General features: G+C 66.6%; 6 protein-coding genes across 13 annotated transcripts in view; 3 read left to right on the top strand and 3 right to left on the bottom strand.

Moving 5' to 3' along the window:
* Positions 1–15,437, bottom strand: part of LOC101747452 (serine/arginine repetitive matrix protein 2-like) — a 500,571-nt gene that overhangs the window by 94,696 nt on the left and 390,438 nt on the right. The window lies entirely within an intron of this gene.
* PARP3 (poly(ADP-ribose) polymerase family member 3) lies at positions 8–3,739 on the top strand. Of its 4 annotated transcripts, none has more exons than XM_015292852.4 (11): positions 8–346; positions 730–963; positions 1,091–1,216; positions 1,426–1,611; positions 1,769–1,904; positions 2,044–2,270; positions 2,369–2,512; positions 2,596–2,673; positions 2,848–3,025; positions 3,273–3,419; positions 3,495–3,739. In XM_015292852.4, the coding sequence occupies exons 2-11, from the start codon at positions 775–777 to the stop codon at positions 3,662–3,664; spliced, it is 1,581 nt and encodes a 526-aa protein (XP_015148338.2). In that variant the 5' UTR covers positions 8–346; positions 730–774; the 3' UTR covers positions 3,665–3,739. The 4 variants fall into 4 exon arrangements, with proteins under 4 accessions (XP_015148338.2, XP_015148337.2, XP_015148336.2 ...); XM_015292851.4 differs by having other exon boundaries at positions 8–428; XM_015292850.4 differs by having other exon boundaries at positions 8–458.
* On the top strand, positions 4,363–6,591 carry GPR62 (G protein-coupled receptor 62). Its single transcript, XM_004944468.5, has 2 exons — positions 4,363–4,432; positions 4,679–6,591. The coding sequence occupies exon 2, from the start codon at positions 4,738–4,740 to the stop codon at positions 6,037–6,039; it is 1,302 nt and encodes a 433-aa protein (XP_004944525.2). The 5' UTR covers positions 4,363–4,432; positions 4,679–4,737; the 3' UTR covers positions 6,040–6,591.
* On the bottom strand, positions 6,552–11,128 carry PCBP4 (poly(rC) binding protein 4). 5 transcript variants are annotated; one of them, XM_015292855.4, is made up of 13 exons: positions 11,009–11,128; positions 10,318–10,424; positions 10,140–10,163; positions 10,028–10,060; positions 9,783–9,899; positions 9,576–9,695; positions 9,353–9,481; positions 9,178–9,252; positions 9,041–9,085; positions 8,171–8,246; positions 7,778–7,830; positions 7,531–7,700; positions 6,552–7,394 (listed from the first exon to the last, which is right to left on the bottom strand). In XM_015292855.4, exons 2-13 carry the CDS (start codon positions 10,399–10,401, stop codon positions 7,079–7,081), a joined length of 1,242 nt encoding a protein of 413 aa, XP_015148341.2. In that variant the 5' UTR covers positions 10,402–10,424; positions 11,009–11,128; the 3' UTR covers positions 6,552–7,078. The 5 variants fall into 5 exon arrangements, with proteins under 5 accessions (XP_015148341.2, XP_015148342.2, XP_040502493.1 ...); XM_015292856.4 differs by having other exon boundaries at positions 10,318–10,404; XM_040646559.2 differs by having other exon boundaries at positions 6,552–7,366; positions 10,318–10,404.
* On the bottom strand, positions 12,164–13,117 carry LOC107056877 (alpha/beta hydrolase domain-containing protein 14B-like). Its single transcript, XM_015301851.4, has 3 exons — positions 12,871–13,117; positions 12,558–12,799; positions 12,164–12,414 (listed from the first exon to the last, which is right to left on the bottom strand). Exons 1-3 carry the CDS (start codon positions 13,073–13,075, stop codon positions 12,232–12,234), a joined length of 630 nt encoding a protein of 209 aa, XP_015157337.3. The 5' UTR covers positions 13,076–13,117; the 3' UTR covers positions 12,164–12,231.
* Positions 13,745–15,403, top strand: ABHD14A (abhydrolase domain containing 14A). The gene is made up of 4 exons (XM_015292858.4): positions 13,745–13,949; positions 14,073–14,188; positions 14,312–14,547; positions 14,696–15,403. Exons 1-4 carry the CDS (start codon positions 13,753–13,755, stop codon positions 14,876–14,878), a joined length of 732 nt encoding a protein of 243 aa, XP_015148344.2. The 5' UTR covers positions 13,745–13,752; the 3' UTR covers positions 14,879–15,403.

Here is a 15,437-nt window from a genome sequence, read left to right as displayed (position 1 = left end):
AGCTCCCGTCCTGCGCCGTTATTAACATAATAGAAACGACCAAAAACGCCCCTGCCGCTCGTGGCAGCTGCCCGCTGCTCTCCTCCCCGCCCCACGGCTGGGTTTGCGCCCCTGCCGTGCACCCCGTGGCACCGCGCTTCTCCCTGCGCGCTAAACCTGCCGTGGCAGACGGGCTGATCCCAGCTCAGCAGACCCTGAACAGCCTCCAAACCCTCGCTGAGGGCCTCCGGGATTCTCTGGGCGTGCACAGCCACGCTGTTTTGCTGCCTGTCCCCGGGGGAGTTAGGCTGCAGACTGACAGAGAGCAGCTGGAAAGTGCTCCTGCGGTCACTGCTCGCCTCCGGAGGTACTACGGAGAGCAGAGGCTCCGCCTGCAAAACGCAGCTTTAGCACACGGACGCGTTTGAGCTCTTTGAAGGCTGTTTTCTGTACGGCAGTGAGGGAGCTGCTGCTCGGGGGTGTGTGCCCGCTTGCAATTTCCTGTCCCCGGCCGCTGCGTGCTTTTGCTCGGGGAGGAACTTTGGCAATGGCTGCCAGCTGTACCGCTCCCCTCTCCTCGTTCCTCATGCTGCCCCCCAGCCCCAAGCCTTGCCCTGCTCAGCTCCCCCCACGACAGATCCCCATGCTCCCTCCCTCCCTCCCGGTTCCTGGCTGTAGGCGTAAGGCAGCCAAGGCACAGCCCAGCCGGACCTTCCCGGAAGGGCGACCCGGCATCTCGGTCTCCCACAGCCTGCTGCTCGGAGGCTGAAGCCCTACGGGGGCAACAGCTGCCCCATGGCCCCCAAACGCCGAGCACCCCCCGCATCCCAGCCCGCTGACGGGGGCAAGAAAGCCAAGGGGGGGCAGGAGGAGGAGGAGGATGCCTGGAGCTCCGCGCTCACCGCCCTGAAGACAGCCCCCAGGGAGAAGCCCCCCGCCACCATTGATGGGCAATGTCCCCTGAGTGCGGGGCCTGATGCGAAGGTGAGTGTGGGGAGGGGGCAGCTGGGGCGCGGCGGGGACGGAGAGGACCCGTGCAGACCCCCGTGTCCCCAAATGGGTGAAGCACCCCTCCGCCCCCAGTGCCACCCCGACCCGCTGCCCGCCGTAGGTCTATGAGGACTATGACTGCACCCTGAACCAGACCAACATCAGTGCCAACAACAACAAGTTCTACATCATCCAGCTCATCGAGCACGGTGGCACCTACAGCACCTGGAACCGCTGGGGACGTGTGGTGAGCTAACCCGAGGCCATCCCTATGCTGGGGACCTCCCTGCCAGCTCCCCCATCCCGAATTCCCAGTCCCAAAGCGAGCAGCTCTGCCACAGCCCTTCCCTGGGGGGCACCGTGGATACGTCCCGATGTTGGGGGGACACCCCAGCAAGGACACATCAGGTGCCCATGGCTCCCGTGCGGTGTCACTGAGACTGCATTCTGCTTCAGGGAGAAGTGGGTCAGTCCAAGCTCCTGCCCTTCACCTCTTTGGAAGCCGCCAAGAAGGATTTTGAGAAGAAGTTTTGGGAAAAGACCAAGAACCGCTGGGCAGCACGGGATAACTTCGTGGCTCAGCCAGGAAAGTACACCCTGATCGAAGTGCAGCCCGGAGCCGGGCAGGAGGTGGCCCTCAGGGTGAGTGGCAGTGCCTCACTGCTGAGCCTGTGGGACTGGGACATCCAGCAGGGTCAGCAGGGTGGGCTGTGGGGTGGGCGAAGGGGGCAAGCTTGGTGCTCGGGAGGGCATCGGGCATGGCACAGGGACAGCACAAGGGTGGGCTTTGCTCCTGCAGGTGGATGGCGCGGGTGATGAGAAGGTCTCCAAGCGCCGCGTGCTGCCCTGTGCCTTGGATGAGACCACGCAGAAGCTGGTGGCCCTCATCTTCAGCAGCGACATGTTCCGCCACGCCATGCAGGCCATGAACATCGGTAGGAGGTGCCGGGGGGGCCCGAGGAGTGCGGAGGTGCTGGTGGGTTTCTGAGCATCCCCTTTGGCCGTGGCGACGCTGGGGATGCTGGCACGCTGGCACGAGACGTGGGCTGACAGCGTGCGCTCCACCCCTGGCAGATGTGAAGAAGATGCCGCTGGGGAAGCTGAGCAAGCAGCAGATTGCTCGGGGCTTTGAGGCACTGGAGGAGCTGGAGGCAGCACTGGGGGAGCAACCCCGCAGCATGTCCCGCCTGGAGGAGCTCTCCTCACGCTTCTACACCATCGTGCCCCACAACTTTGGGCGTGCACGGCCGCCCCCCATTGATTCCCCTGAGCTGCTGCGTGCCAAGAAGGACATGCTGCTGGTGAGATGTGGCAGTGACACCTGTCCCTGTGGGGCGGAGAGGTGGTGGGAGCCTTGTCCTGGCCCGCAACGGCTGTGTCCCTGCTCTGTCCCCACCAGGTGCTGGCTGACATCGAGGTGGCACAGAGTCTGCAGGCGCAGAAGGTGGAGGAAGAAGAGGTGGTCGCCCACCCCCTGGACCGGGACTACGCCCTGCTGTGCTGCCAGCTCACCCTGCTGGAGGACACCTCTCAGGAGTATGAGGTGTGACGGCCCTCAGTGCCATGCAGGCACTTTGGGGGCACAGCTGTGGGCAGCCAGCAGTGACACCGTGTCCTTCCTTGCAGATGATCCTGAACTATGTGGCACAGACAGGGGGCCAGGTCTACGTCCTCAACGTCTGGAGGGTGGCCCGAGAGGGTGAGGTGAGAAGAAAGAGCCTGAGGAGCCCCCAGCTGTGCCCCCAGGACTGGGCTTTGCCTGCAGGTCCAGGGGCACTTACATCCAGCAAAGCAGGGTTCCCAGGCTGGCTGGGCAGGGGGGCTGGGCCAACCCCGTATGCCCCTCCCTGGCCATCCCTCGACTCTGTGTCCCTCCAGGACAAGCTCTTCCAGGCCCACGATCACCTGGAGCACCGGCGCCTGCTGTGGCACGGCACCAACGTGGCAGTGGTCGCGGCCATCCTGAAGAATGGGCTGCGCATCATGCCCCACTCGGGTGGGCGCGTGGGCAAGGGCATCTACTTTGCCTCTGAGAACAGCAAGTCTGCATGCTACGGTGAGCAGTGGGCAGTTTGGGGTGCCTGTGGGGTCAGTGCGAGCCCAGCTCCTTGTGGCACCTCTGCCAAGCCCCTTCCATGCTGGGGACTCAGGCACTAATGAGTGGGAACTCTGGTGCCATCATACCCGTCCCTTCCCTTCCCTTCCCTTCCCTTCCCTTCCCTTCCCTTCCCTTCCCTTCCCTTCCCTTCCCTTCCCTTCCCTTCCCTTCCCTTCCCTTCCCTTCCCTTCCCTTCCCCAATCAGTGGGCTGCACATCCAAGCGGGTTGGCCTGATGTTCCTGACGGAGGTGGCTCTGGGCAAGCCGTACTGCATCACCCGTGATGAGCCCACGCTGCAGCAGCCGCCCAATGGCTATGACAGCGTCCAGGCCTGTGGCCGCACGGAGCCAGGTGAGTGCAGGGTGGTGGGGCTGGGGGCTTTGGGAAGGCCCTCAGGGCTGGCACTAGCGGAGTCCTCTCGTCCAGACCCTGCACGGGATGTGGAGGTGACGCTGGATGGGAAGAAGGTGCTGGTGTGCCAAGGCAAGCCCATCCCCATGCCCGCCTACAAGGACTCGTCCTTCTTCCAAAGCGAGTACCTCATCTACCAGGAGAGCCAGTGCAGGATCCGCTATCTTGTCCAGCTCCACTTCTGAGAGCACCGGGCTCCTTGGGTGTGAGATGGGGCATCCAGCCTGCTCCCACGGCCAATAAACCCACTGTGCTTCGCATCAGCAGTGTGGCTGCCTTCCTGCCGGCACGGAGGGGCTGAGCAGGGAGCCCTGGTTGGTGCTGTGGCCAGGGGTTACCCCTGCTGTGGGTGGCTCTGGGTGGGCTGCAGCCCGCTGTGGCCATTGGTGCTCTCATCACCATAGCCAGACTCGTGCCCACCACTGTGGCATCAGAGCTATGAAGGGATGAGCATGGAGGAGCCTATCCCCGTGTCCCCAGTGCCTGCCCTCCCTCGGTACCATGCCAAGCCCCACTCTGTCCCCTGCGTCCCCCCAAGCACAAGTATGTGCCCATGCAATGACACTTGGCTGTGCCACCCCGATGTTCGAGTGACATCTCCCTGCCTCGAGGACGCCCTCCGCTCCCCGTTCTTGCAGCGTCAGCCCCCCCACGCTTTGCAGCATGTTTCGGAGTGGGAAGGACCCTCTTGGCTGCAGACCCCCCGGTCTTCCCTGCCCTGTCACCCGCCGGCTGCTAGGACCCAGCAGCTGTCCCCAGCGCTGTCAGTGGGCGGGCAGAGCCCGGGGGTGACAGCCGGTGCCATCGGCGACAGGCAAACAGGATGACTAATGGGTGACAGCCAGGGAGGGGTGGATGTGGCCGCTGGGAGCCCCACTCCTGCAGCATGAGCAGTGCTGGTGACAAGGACCGGTCCCAGGGAAGGAAGCATCTCCCATCCCCGAGGAGCCGAGGTACGTTGGTGCCACCCCGCTGCTTGGTGACCCCCGGCAGTGAGGAGGGGGACCCACAGCAGGTATGGGGTGGGTGGGGTTGGCTTCGTCCCTCTGCAGGACAGGGGACGGGGCGTCGGGCTGGCTGGGGTGCCAGCAGGTCCCACAGTGCCATCCCTGCCCTGCCATCTCTCCAGGATATTTCGGAGACCACCTCTGGGTTTCTCTGGTGCTCTGGTTTTGCTCCATCCCCTTCTCCTTCCCCAGCAGGCAAGGTGCCATGAGGAGACAGCGGCCATGCTCACGGTGGGCTCTCCCTCCATGGGATGCAGGAAGTCTGTCCGTGTGACACCGGCAGCGGAGCCACTGGCTTAGTCCCCGTGGGCATGGCGAGCCGGATGGGGCCAAATGCCACAGCCAGCCTGGGGGACCCCACCATTCCAGAGCAGTCCACAGCACGGGAGGTGCTGGGCCTCCTCTGCATGGTCCTGCTCACTGTCACTGCCCTAGTGGCCAACGTGGTGGTGATGGTGGTCATCCTGAAGACCCCCCTCGTCCGCAAGTTCATCTTCGTCTGCCACCTCTGCGTGGTTGACCTCCTCTCTGCCATCTTCCTCATGCCTCTGGGGATCATCTCCAGCTCCTCCTGCTTCGACAGGGTCATCTACAGCATCGCCGAGTGCCAGGCCTTGATATTCCTCAACGTCTGCTTCATCAGCGCCTCCATCCTCACCGTCTCCGTCATCAGCGTCGAGCGCTACTACTACATTGTCCACCCCCTGCGCTACGAGGTCAAGATGACCATCAGGCTGGCCGTGGCCGGGGTCATCCTCATTTGGGTCAAGTCCGTCCTCATCACCATCCTGGCACTGGTGGGCTGGCCTCAAGACAACGGGGCCACCAGCGCCAGCCGCTGCACGGTCTACTGGAGCCCTGGGGCCCACAAGAAGGCTTTTGTCGTCATCTTCAGCATCGCCTGCTTCGTCCTGCCCACCGTCATCATCTTCGCCGTCTACTGCAGTGTCTACCGGGTGGCCCGGCTGGCAGCCCTCCAGCACGCGCCCGCCCCGCCGGCCGCCCCACGGCCCCGCTGCGACTCCATTGCCAGCCAACTGACCATCGTCACCGTGCGGAACCTGCCGCTGCCCCGCCTGGCACCCGAGCGCTTTCTGGGGGGGAACAAAGCCATCCTCACCTTGCTCCTCATCGTGGGACAGTTCTTGTGCTGCTGGCTGCCCTTCTTCGCCTTCCACCTGCACTCCTCCGTCGGTGCCGCTGCGGAGGGCGGTGGGCACGGCGAGATGGTGGTCACTTGGATTGCCTACTCCTCCTTCGCCATCAACCCCTTCTTCTACGGGCTGCTTAACCGGCAGATCCGCCAGGAGCTGGCCCGGCTCTGGCGCAGTCTTCTCCACCGCCCGCTGGGCCAGGAGCTGTGCTTGGCCATCTCCGAGGCCTCCGTCCAGGAAAACGTCCTGCAGTTCCTCCAGAGAGCTACCTGCACGCTGGAAACCCACGCTGGGTGCATCAGCCCCAGGAACAGGCTGGAGCAGGGCAAGGGGGGCTGCCCCATCCCGGGCCAGGTTCCCGAAGAGAGCGTCCAAGAGCAGAGCTCCGTGCCGCTGTAGCTCTGGGACCCATCCTCTTTGCTCCTGGGCCACGTTTTGCCCGCTGTCCCAGCCCGCGTGCTGCAGGAAGGGCTCTTGGCCGCATTTCGGGTGCTATCATTTCCATTCTGCAGGCTGGGAGCATCCCTGGCTCCCGCAGCACGTGGGACACGGGAAGCCAAGGGGCTACAGGTTGGGGGGCCATCCTCCTGCGGGACTCCTGCCAGGGTCACCCTGCGCCCTCCCCAGCCCGCAGATAACACCACTAACACCATAACACCAGTGCCCATGGTGCCCAGTACCTCCCCTCCTGAAAGTCAGGATGCTGTTGGGGGGGATGCTGTGCCCCCAGCCTCCAAAAATAGGAAACCCCACCCCAACAATAGGGGCTGGGGAAAGGTGCCCGGGGCAGGGAGGGGGCTCAGGGAAGATCACTGGCTACAGGGCCACCCCTCTGCTGTCACCTCATGCACCCTCCCCCCCTGAGCTGGGGGAGTCTCCACTTGGGGAGTGGAAAATTTATCTTTTTCACATAAATTTTATCTTTTTATTAAACCATTGATAAGTTACAAAGGAGGAAAAATATAGACTTATATATACAGCGTTTCCAAGCCAGCAGGCTCTTGGGGGCGTTGCTGGGAGGGAGGTGACTGCCTAGGGGAAAGTCCCCCCGACGCAGCCAGGGGATGGGGGGACCCCACAGAGGCCAGGCAGCCCCTCAGCAGCTCTGGGGTTCAGCCCATAGGGCTGGGGATGGCAGGAGAGGGACAGCAGTGTGGGCAGGGGTAGGGACAAGGGACACCAGGGAGTGGGAGGATGTCCCCCCGGCAGGGACAGCCCTCCTACCCATACCACAGCAAGTCTGGGGGGGAGAGGGGACACAGTGCTGCCAGGACGGGCATTGGAGCAACTCCTTTTTGCTCCAGAGGCCATCACCTCTGGGTCCCCCTCCCCTGGGCATGGGGTGCTGGGAGGGGCGACTGGGGGAGGGGGTGGAGGACGGGGGGTGTCCTCGGCACCGGGTGGCACCAGGACCTCCCTTGTTCACCCACGGAGGGTCTCAGTAGGGGGAGAACTTCTGCCTGTCAGCTTTCTTGGTGCCATTGGCCGCCGAGATCTTGGTCGTGTAGGTGGCAGTGCCACCATTGGCACCTGCCGCGGAGGACGGGGACAGCGCCAGGAAGGAGAGCGGCTTCAGGCCGATGAAGTTGGAGAGAGAGAGGGCGTAGGGGGTGCCCAGCAGAGCCGGGGGGGCGGCAGGGACAGCAGGCAGCGCTGCGCCGGAGCCCGGAGCGAGCGGCTGCGAGAAGCCCACGCCGAGGTCCACGGAGCCAGGGCCGAGTGGCACCTGGGAGGTAGATTTGGCCGTCTCTAAGCTGGGGGGGGTCAAACGGCATGGTGAGGGGCACGGTGGCAAAGGGACCACCTGCCCTCTGCAGGGCACACGGACCTTTGCCCAGTGCCTTCTGTCACCGGTGCCAGCATCCCGCCCCAGCTCTTTGGGGCGCTTACCAGGTGGTAATGAGGTACTGAGCCAGCGTGATGCTGACGGGGGACCCGGTGATGGTGATGTGCCGCTCACTGGAGCCCTCGGTCTGGTTCCCAATCTTGATGTGGGCGCCCGACATCTGCCGGATCTCACTGATCTTGCTGCCGTGCCGGCCGATGATGCAGCCGATCAGCTGGGGGGGGAGCACCATGGTGAGCGGGGCACGGCCTTGTCGGGGGAAATGGGGACTTGGTGAGGACCCACACTTACATCGTTGGGCACCAGGAACTCCTGGGAGCTGCTTTGGGAGTTTGAGTCCAGCCCTGGAGGGAGAAATGGAGGAGTTAGGGGGGTCTCCAGGAGCCCCGTGCCCTCCAAACATGGGGGGACGTTGCTGTGAAGACAAACCCAAAGGACCCATAAGGAAAGGTCATAGGGAAGACGGGATGTGGGCACTGGAGCTCCTGTCATTGGGGTGGAGGGCTTGGGGGCACTGGGACATCAGGAGACCAAAGCCAGGGTCTTTCTGGTGCGTGACGGCATGCCAAGGAGATGGCACTGAAGATGGGAGAAGAGGACGTGGACTCCCATGCCCTTGTAAGGGCCAGGCATGGAGCAAGAAGGGCACAACTCACTGTTTCTCCAGCCCCACGGAGAGCTCACCTGGAACCATGGAGGGTGGGTGGCCCAGTGGTGGGAAGGGGACGGTGTGCCCTGACATTTGCTGCAGTTTTGTGACCTGTCCAGGGAGAGAGAGGAGACGCAGACAATAGAAGGGCAGGCATGATGGCATGGTTTCGTGCCCTTGGCTGGACTCTGGCATCCACACAGTGCACATCCCACCCCACCTCAACCCATCCCACTCCATCCCATCCCATCACACTCCATTACATTCCACCCAGCCCTATCTTATTACATTGTATCCCAACCCATTCTACTCCATCTCATCCCATCTCACCCCATCCCACCCCCTCCCACTGTACCCCATCCCATCCCATCAAATCTTACCCCATCACATTAAACCCCATTCCATCCCATCCCATTCCACCTCATTCCAACCCATTTCATCCTACCCCACTCCATTCCATTCCATCATACCCCATCCTATCCCATTCCATTATATCCCATCCTACCCTCTTCCCATCGTACTCCATCTCATCTGACCCCATCCCTCCCCCTCCCATTGTTCCCCACCCCATCCTATCTCACCCCATCCCAACCCCTCCCACCATATCCCACATTATTCCATCCCATCCCACCCCTCCCCCTTCCATCGTACCCCACCCCCCTGCATTGTACCCCATCTTATCCCATTCTACCTCATCCTATCCCATTCCACCCCACCCCATCTCACTGCACCCTACCCCACCCCACCCCACCCCACCCCACCGCACCCCACCCCATCCCATCCCATCATACTACATCCCATCCAACTCCACCCCACCCCAGCTGCAGGCTGCCAGGCCCTGTGCCCATGGAGACACCCCCAGGACTGGCCCCATGAACCAAGGAGCAGAGCTGGGAGAGACTCACTTCAGCCGGAGGGACCCCGCTGTATTGCCCCTGCATGGAGAAACCCTGGGAGGGGGGACGATGGGAATCAGCTGGGAACCATACAGGGACCCGTGCCCATGCAATCAGGGGGTCCCCCTTGCCCCGGTGCCCCTTACCTGGTTGGCAGAGAGCAGGATGGTGCCCAGGGAGAGCCCGGGGTGGTAGGGGATGGTGGCCCCCTTCGGAGGCGACTGCACAGGGACGAAAGGAGGTGGAGGGGGATGAGCAATGGGGTCAAGGTCCCCCCAGCCCACACCACACCCCGCAGCACCGTGAGCCGGCTGCCGGTACCTCCAGGATGACGGCACAGATCTGCCTCACACACTGGATGATGGTGTCCGGCACCCCCGAGACGGTGACGGCGCGCTCCGTGGAGTTGGGCAGCAGGTCGCCAGCCACCTGCACCTGAGCCCCCGAGCTCTGGGGAGAAAACGGGGGGGGGGAGAGGAAGGGAGGGGCTATGGGACCTGGGTGGGACCGGCTGGGGGACACTGTGGGCTCCGGGGGATCTCACCTCCCGGATCTCCCTGATCTTGGTGCCCGCCTTGCCGATGAGCGAGCCGCACTGGCTGGCTGGGATGACAAGACGCAGCGTCACCGGTGTCCTCCCCGCCGCCGTGCCGTCCCCCAGGTCCTGCAGAGGGGGACACGCACGTAACGCCGGGCCTCCCCTGGGAGCGGGGGGCTCCCAGAGCCTCCTTATAGGGCAGGGAGCGCCCACCTCTTCCAGCTTGAAGGCGATCATGGAGACGGCGCGGAAGACGGCGTCGGTGGAGCCGGTGATGGTGGTGATGCGCTCGGGGCAGGAGCCCTCCGAGATGGTGATGCGCGCGCTGCTCTGGGGACGGCGGTGCGTCCCGTCAGCACTGCTTCAGCTCTGTGTCACCCCCTCCCTTGCTGTCCTTGTCCCATCCCACTCAGAGCCACCAGGACAGGGGTAACCGCAGCCGCCCCACGCGCCCTTACCTGCTCCCGTATCCTCTTTACCGTCTCTCCTTTCTGTGGGAAGAGGAACAGGGCTGGCGGTGAGGGCCGGGAGCCCCCCCGGGTGGCACAGCCCAAATCCCCCCGCTCTTACCTTGCCGATGATGCTGCCGATCTCCTGTGGGAGCAGAGGGCAGCTCTGTTAGCGGGCGGTCCCAGTATCACCAACCACACGTCCCCAGGGGTGAGGACAGCTCAGACTTAGGGTGAGGGGCACGAAATCCCCCCCCCCTTCCCCCCGGAACCACTCCCCCATCCCCAGGGCAGGTTACCTTGCCGTGCATCAGCATGCGGAGGGTCAGGGTGATGCTGAGCTGCGGCTCTCTGGGGCCGCTCGCTCTGTCCGGCGATGCCATGGCCTGGGGGACATGGGGGGTTCCTGCGGGGTACGGCCAGGTGTCCCGACCCCTGGGCTGGGGGCGGCCGGACCCCCGGCTCGGGGCTGCCTAGGGGAAGGGGGGGGGAGGCACCCGGCAGCACCCCACGCCCGGAGGCGGCCGGGGAGGGGACGGCAGGGGACAATCGCCGCGTGTCCGGGAGCGGGTGGGCGGGATGCCGGCGGCGATGCCAAGCGGCTTTGGAACAAAGCACCCGCGGTGGGGCTGGGGCCCGATCTGCGGGCGCTGTCGGGGGGAGGGGGGCACGGCTATTCTGGGTGCTGGCAGGGCTCGCCGCCGCGGTGGCCATCAGGGGCGCGGGGTGGGGCGGCGGCAGCGCCTGCAGCCCCCGAGCCCCTCCGGGTGACCCAGCGGGGACAAAAGCGGGGGCACGAGAGCCGGTGGCGGGGGTGGGGGGATGGGGTTGGGGGGGGGGGGGGGGAAAGCACCGTGTTCTCTGCCGCCGGGGGGGCGTGGGGACGAGGGCCGGGTGGCAGCGGGAGGTGGTGAGGGGACAGCGCGGCCACCCCCCATCGCCCAGAAGGAAAGTTTCTCCGCTCCCCCCGCCCCGCTCGCAGCCCGGTACCTCTCCGCACCGCCGCCGCTCAGTGCCGCATGCCGCCGGGGCCGCCCCGTGCCACCCGGGCCGCGAACAATGAGCCGCTTGACGGGCGCGGGGCAGGCTGGCAGCCCCGGCCCCCACCCCGGCCCGCTGGGGCCCCCCTCGCTCTTCCCCTCTCCCACAGCCCTCCCTCCGGGATCCTATTACAGCGGATAAGAGACACTAAAAGGAACAATGCACCCTGGGTAAGGCCATCTGCCACCGCTGGGGACATTCCTGTCCCCCCCCCCACCCCACACACACACACTTGGCTCGCACATCGCCCCTCTTTGTAATTGCTTTTTTGTTGTTGTTGTTTGTTCCTGGAAGCCGATCAGCTGGCTGGGCTCAAGGGCTCAAGGGCACCGGGCGGGCAGCGCCGGGCAGGCGGCACCCAGGGGTGCTGTTGGGGGGTGGGCACCCTTAGGGCTGCGGTGCCGGAGCAGCAGATGGATGCTGAGCACCCCCGTGCCAGACCCTCCGATGCCACCGCGCCCCGACCCCCCTCCGTGCCCCCCGTCACACACCGACACGCTGCCAGTGTCACCCCCCCCCACCCCCCCGCTGCCCGCATGCCTCCCCCGCTAAATCCTCATAGGCCCTGGCGTAAGCAGCTAAAGCCCAGGCAGGCTCGGAGGGGGAGCACGGGGGGGAGAGGGGGGGGGGGAAGGGTGGCACCCCGCTGCCGTCTCCATCTGCATCCCCAGGGCCGGCTCAGCAGCACCAAGTGGGGAAAGGCAGGTGGCGGGCACGGAGCGGCACTGTGTCTGTCCGGCCGGGTGTCTGTCTGGCCTCCCCCTGCCTTTCCTCCCCCCCCCCCTCCCCCCCATCTGTTGGTGACCATAAATCCGCCGGGTGCTTGGGACATGCTGGCTGCCACCGCAAGGCAGAGGACGGCTGGGGATGACAGTCACCTTTTAAGCCCCTGAGGATTAACCTAGGAGTGGGTGTGCGGCCGGAGGGGTGGGAAGAGGAAGAAGAGGATGAGGCCGGGAGGAGGGCCGCCGTCAACCGATGCGTGCGAGACAGCGAGGAGGGAACAAAGCAGGAGAGGAGAGAATAGGGACGAGGCCAGGAGGAGGGTGGCCGTCGCCCGCTGCACGTGCCGCGGCGAGGAGGGAACAAAGCAGGAGGGGGGCAGCACATCTCAGGGTTTTATTTGGTCCCGACGAAGCGGCGGTGCCGAGGACGGCCGCCCCCCACTCCACTCACTCCAACTGCTGCAGGAAGGCCAGCAGCCCGCGGTGCCACTCCTCGGGCTTGTCCAGGTAGCAGGCGTGCCCGGCGCCCTGCAGCACCAGCACCTGGTGGCGGGCCAAGTGCCGCAGGTTGCCGAGGCTGAGCTGGCCCAGCTCGACGTCCTGGTCCCCATAGACGATCAGGGTGGGTGTCTGCGGGGAGGAACGCAGGCTGCGGCCACGCTCGCCGTCCTTCGCGCCCAGCGCAGCGCTGCAGCTCCGGCGGGAGCAGCTCTCCTCCCGGAGGAGAGACGGGGGCCGGGAAGGGAAGGCGCTCCGGCCCAAACCCCCCTCACCTCCACGCGGCCGTAGCGCTCCGCCTCAAACTTCTCGGTGCAGATGGGCGCCACGGGCACGTAGGCCTTCAGCAGGTGCCCGTGCTGGAAGAGGAAGGGCAGCGAGTACATGCCGCTGAGCGACGGGCTGACCAGCACGGCCGGGGCCAGGCCCAGCGCCTCCACCACCGCCTTCAGGAAGGCCCCCGGCGCCGGCTGCCCCATGGGGGCGGGGGCCGCGGCGTCCTTGGAGCGGCCCAGGCCTGCGGGCGAGGGGCTCCGCGTCACACGGCCGCCGCCGCGCCGTCGCCGCGTGCCCTCGGCCGTGCCTTACCCGGCAGGTCGACGGCCACGGCCCGGTGGCCGGCGTCGGCCAGCACGGCCAGCGTGCGCAGCTGCAGCCAGGTGTCCGACGAGAAGCGGATGCCGTGCAGCAGCAGCACGTTCAGCCGCGGGGCCTGCTGCGGCCGGGCCTCCCGGTAGAAGAGGCTCTGCCCGTCCACCGCCACGGTGCCCTCGGTGAGCAGCGCGCCGGCCATGGCTCGGTACCGCTCCGAGCCCGGCCCGGGCCTGGGGGCACCGCCCGGGTCCGAAGGCCGCGGGGGGCGGAGGGAGCGGCGGCGCCGCCTGGCGGGCACGGCCGAGGGCGGGCGGGTGGAACCGAGCCTTGCCGAGCCCTGCCCGAGTCGAGCCGAGTCCTGCCCGAGCCGAGCCGAGTCCTGCCGAGCCCTGCCCGAGCCGAGCCGAGCCCTACTGAGTTCAGCCCGAGCCGTGCCGAGCCGTACTGAGTTCAGCCCGAGCCGAACTGAGCCCTTCCGAGCTCTTTCCGAGCCCTGCCGAGCGCATCCGAGTGCTACCCGAGCCCTGCCGAGCGCTACCTGAGCTCCCCGAGCCCTACCCGAGCCCCGCCAGCTTCTGTAGCATGCAAGGGGACGAGGGGCGGAGCGTCCCCTCCACACCGCCGAAAGGCCGTGGTGTTGATTTCGGGGACGGGGATGGCTTTTATCGGTGCGGTTCGTGAGGACGGTGTGGCGAATGCGTGTTTTCGTGCCTAGCCGAGCCGAGCGCTGCCGAGCTCAGCCGAACCCTGCCGAGCGCTGCCGAGCTCAGCCGAGCGTTCCCGAGCCCCGCCGAGCCGAGCGCGGCCGAACGGGGTCGCGCCCCGGGTTCAGTGCGGGCGCTCCGCGGGGCGGCGGCCCGACCCCGGCACTCAGCCATGCCCCGCGGCCGCGCGGCGCTGCTGGCGCTGGGCGCTCTGCTGGCCTGCGGCCTGCTGCTGCTGCCGCCCGCCGCCCGCCGCCACGTCCCGGCCCGACTCCCGGCCAACGCCACGGTGCGGGCGGGAGTGGCGCCGGGCGACCCCGCCGTCGCCTACAGGGAGGCCGCCGCGCCGCGGTCCCTCGCGGCCAGCAGGTGGGTCGGCCGGCGGCTCCCCGCGTCCCGCCGGGCCGTGGCCGTCCCTCAGCGGGCGGTCGGCGGCCCCGCGCCGTGCCGAGCCCTCGTGTCCTCACCCTGCCCCCCCCCAATCCCCCGCAGGCCCGACGTGCTGCTGCTGCACGGCCAGGCCTTCAGCTCCGGCACGTGGCAGGCCCTGGGCACGCTGGCGCTGCTCGCCGCTGAGGGACACCGCGCCGTCGCCATCGACCTGCCTGGTAGGAGCGAGAGTGCCGGGGCGGTGCCGCACCTCCAGGCCGGCACACGGCCGCCCCAAAGGGCTCGCGGGGCCCTCCCGCTGCACCTCAGCCCCGCATCCTCTCTTCCCCCCCCCCCCCCAGGCTATGGGGATTCGCCCCCCGCGGGGTCGGTGGCCACGCAGCGGGGTCGGGCGGCCTTCCTGCGGCACGTCGTGCAGCGGCTGGGCTTGCGGAGGCCGGTCCTCGTCAGCCCGTCCATGAGCGGCCGCTTCGCCCTGCCCTTCCTCCTGGCGCACGGCCGGCAGCTGGCCGGCTTCGTGCCCATCGCCCCCGTGGGTACGCGGGAATACGGCGCCGTGCAGTACCAGCAGGTCCAGGTGGGGCCGGTGGGGGGGGCCGGGAGGCTGCCGGGAGCTGCTGTCCCAGCTCTGGGCTCTGCCCCCCTGCAGCTTTACGGGGGTGGCGATGGGGCCGGGGTTGGTCGACATCCCGCCTCCCCCGTATCCTTTCTCTCCTCTTTTTCAGACCCCCACGCTGATTCTGTATGGTGACCGCGACACCGGACTGGGCCAGCAGGCCCTGCAGAGCCTCCGGCACCTCCCCAAGCACCGCGTGGTTGTGCTGCCCGGCGCTGGCCATGCCTGCTATATGGACAAGCCCGAGGACTTCCACCGGGCCCTGCTGGGCTTCCTGGGCCAGCTGCAGTGAGCTGAGTGCTGCCGCACTGAGCAGAGGGCAGCGGGGCTGTGCCTCTGTCCCCGTGCCACGCTGGGAGGTGGAGAGGTGGCGGTGCGGGGCTGGGGGTGATTCTCCTGCAGTGCCCTCCTGCAGCATCGCCTCTCCCTCCTGTGGTTGGGACCGGAGGTTACACGCTCGTAGAACCGTGGGATTATGGAATATCCCAAGTTGGAAGAGGTGCACGGGGATCACCCAATCCAAACACTGGCTCCTCACGGAACCACGCAAGCGCTCAGAGCGATGACCAAACGCTCCCTGAGCTCCAGCAGCTTTGGGGCTGTGCCCGCTGCCTTGGGGGGGTGGGAGGGCTGTTCTGTGCCCACCGCCCTCCGGTCACTAATCGGAGTTTCGGAAGGACGTTCTGGCGGGGCAGCCCCCTGTGCCGGGCTCCGGGCACGATGCTGCCGTGCTGGCCGGGGGCGGGGGGGGCGGCGAGCTGGAAGGAAGGAGGTGCGAGCCGCTTGTCCCGAGGCCAATAAACACCGTGCTCCGCTCTGTGCCGTGTCCCCGAGCGCCTCGGGGCGGAGCG

This window comes from Gallus gallus, chromosome 12, assembly GCF_016699485.2.
Source record: "Gallus gallus isolate bGalGal1 chromosome 12, bGalGal1.mat.broiler.GRCg7b, whole genome shotgun sequence".
Lineage (NCBI taxonomy): Eukaryota > Metazoa > Chordata > Aves > Galliformes > Phasianidae > Gallus > Gallus gallus.
The sequence above is the reverse complement of the archived record's forward strand: the minus strand, read 5'-3'. Positions and strand labels throughout refer to the sequence as shown.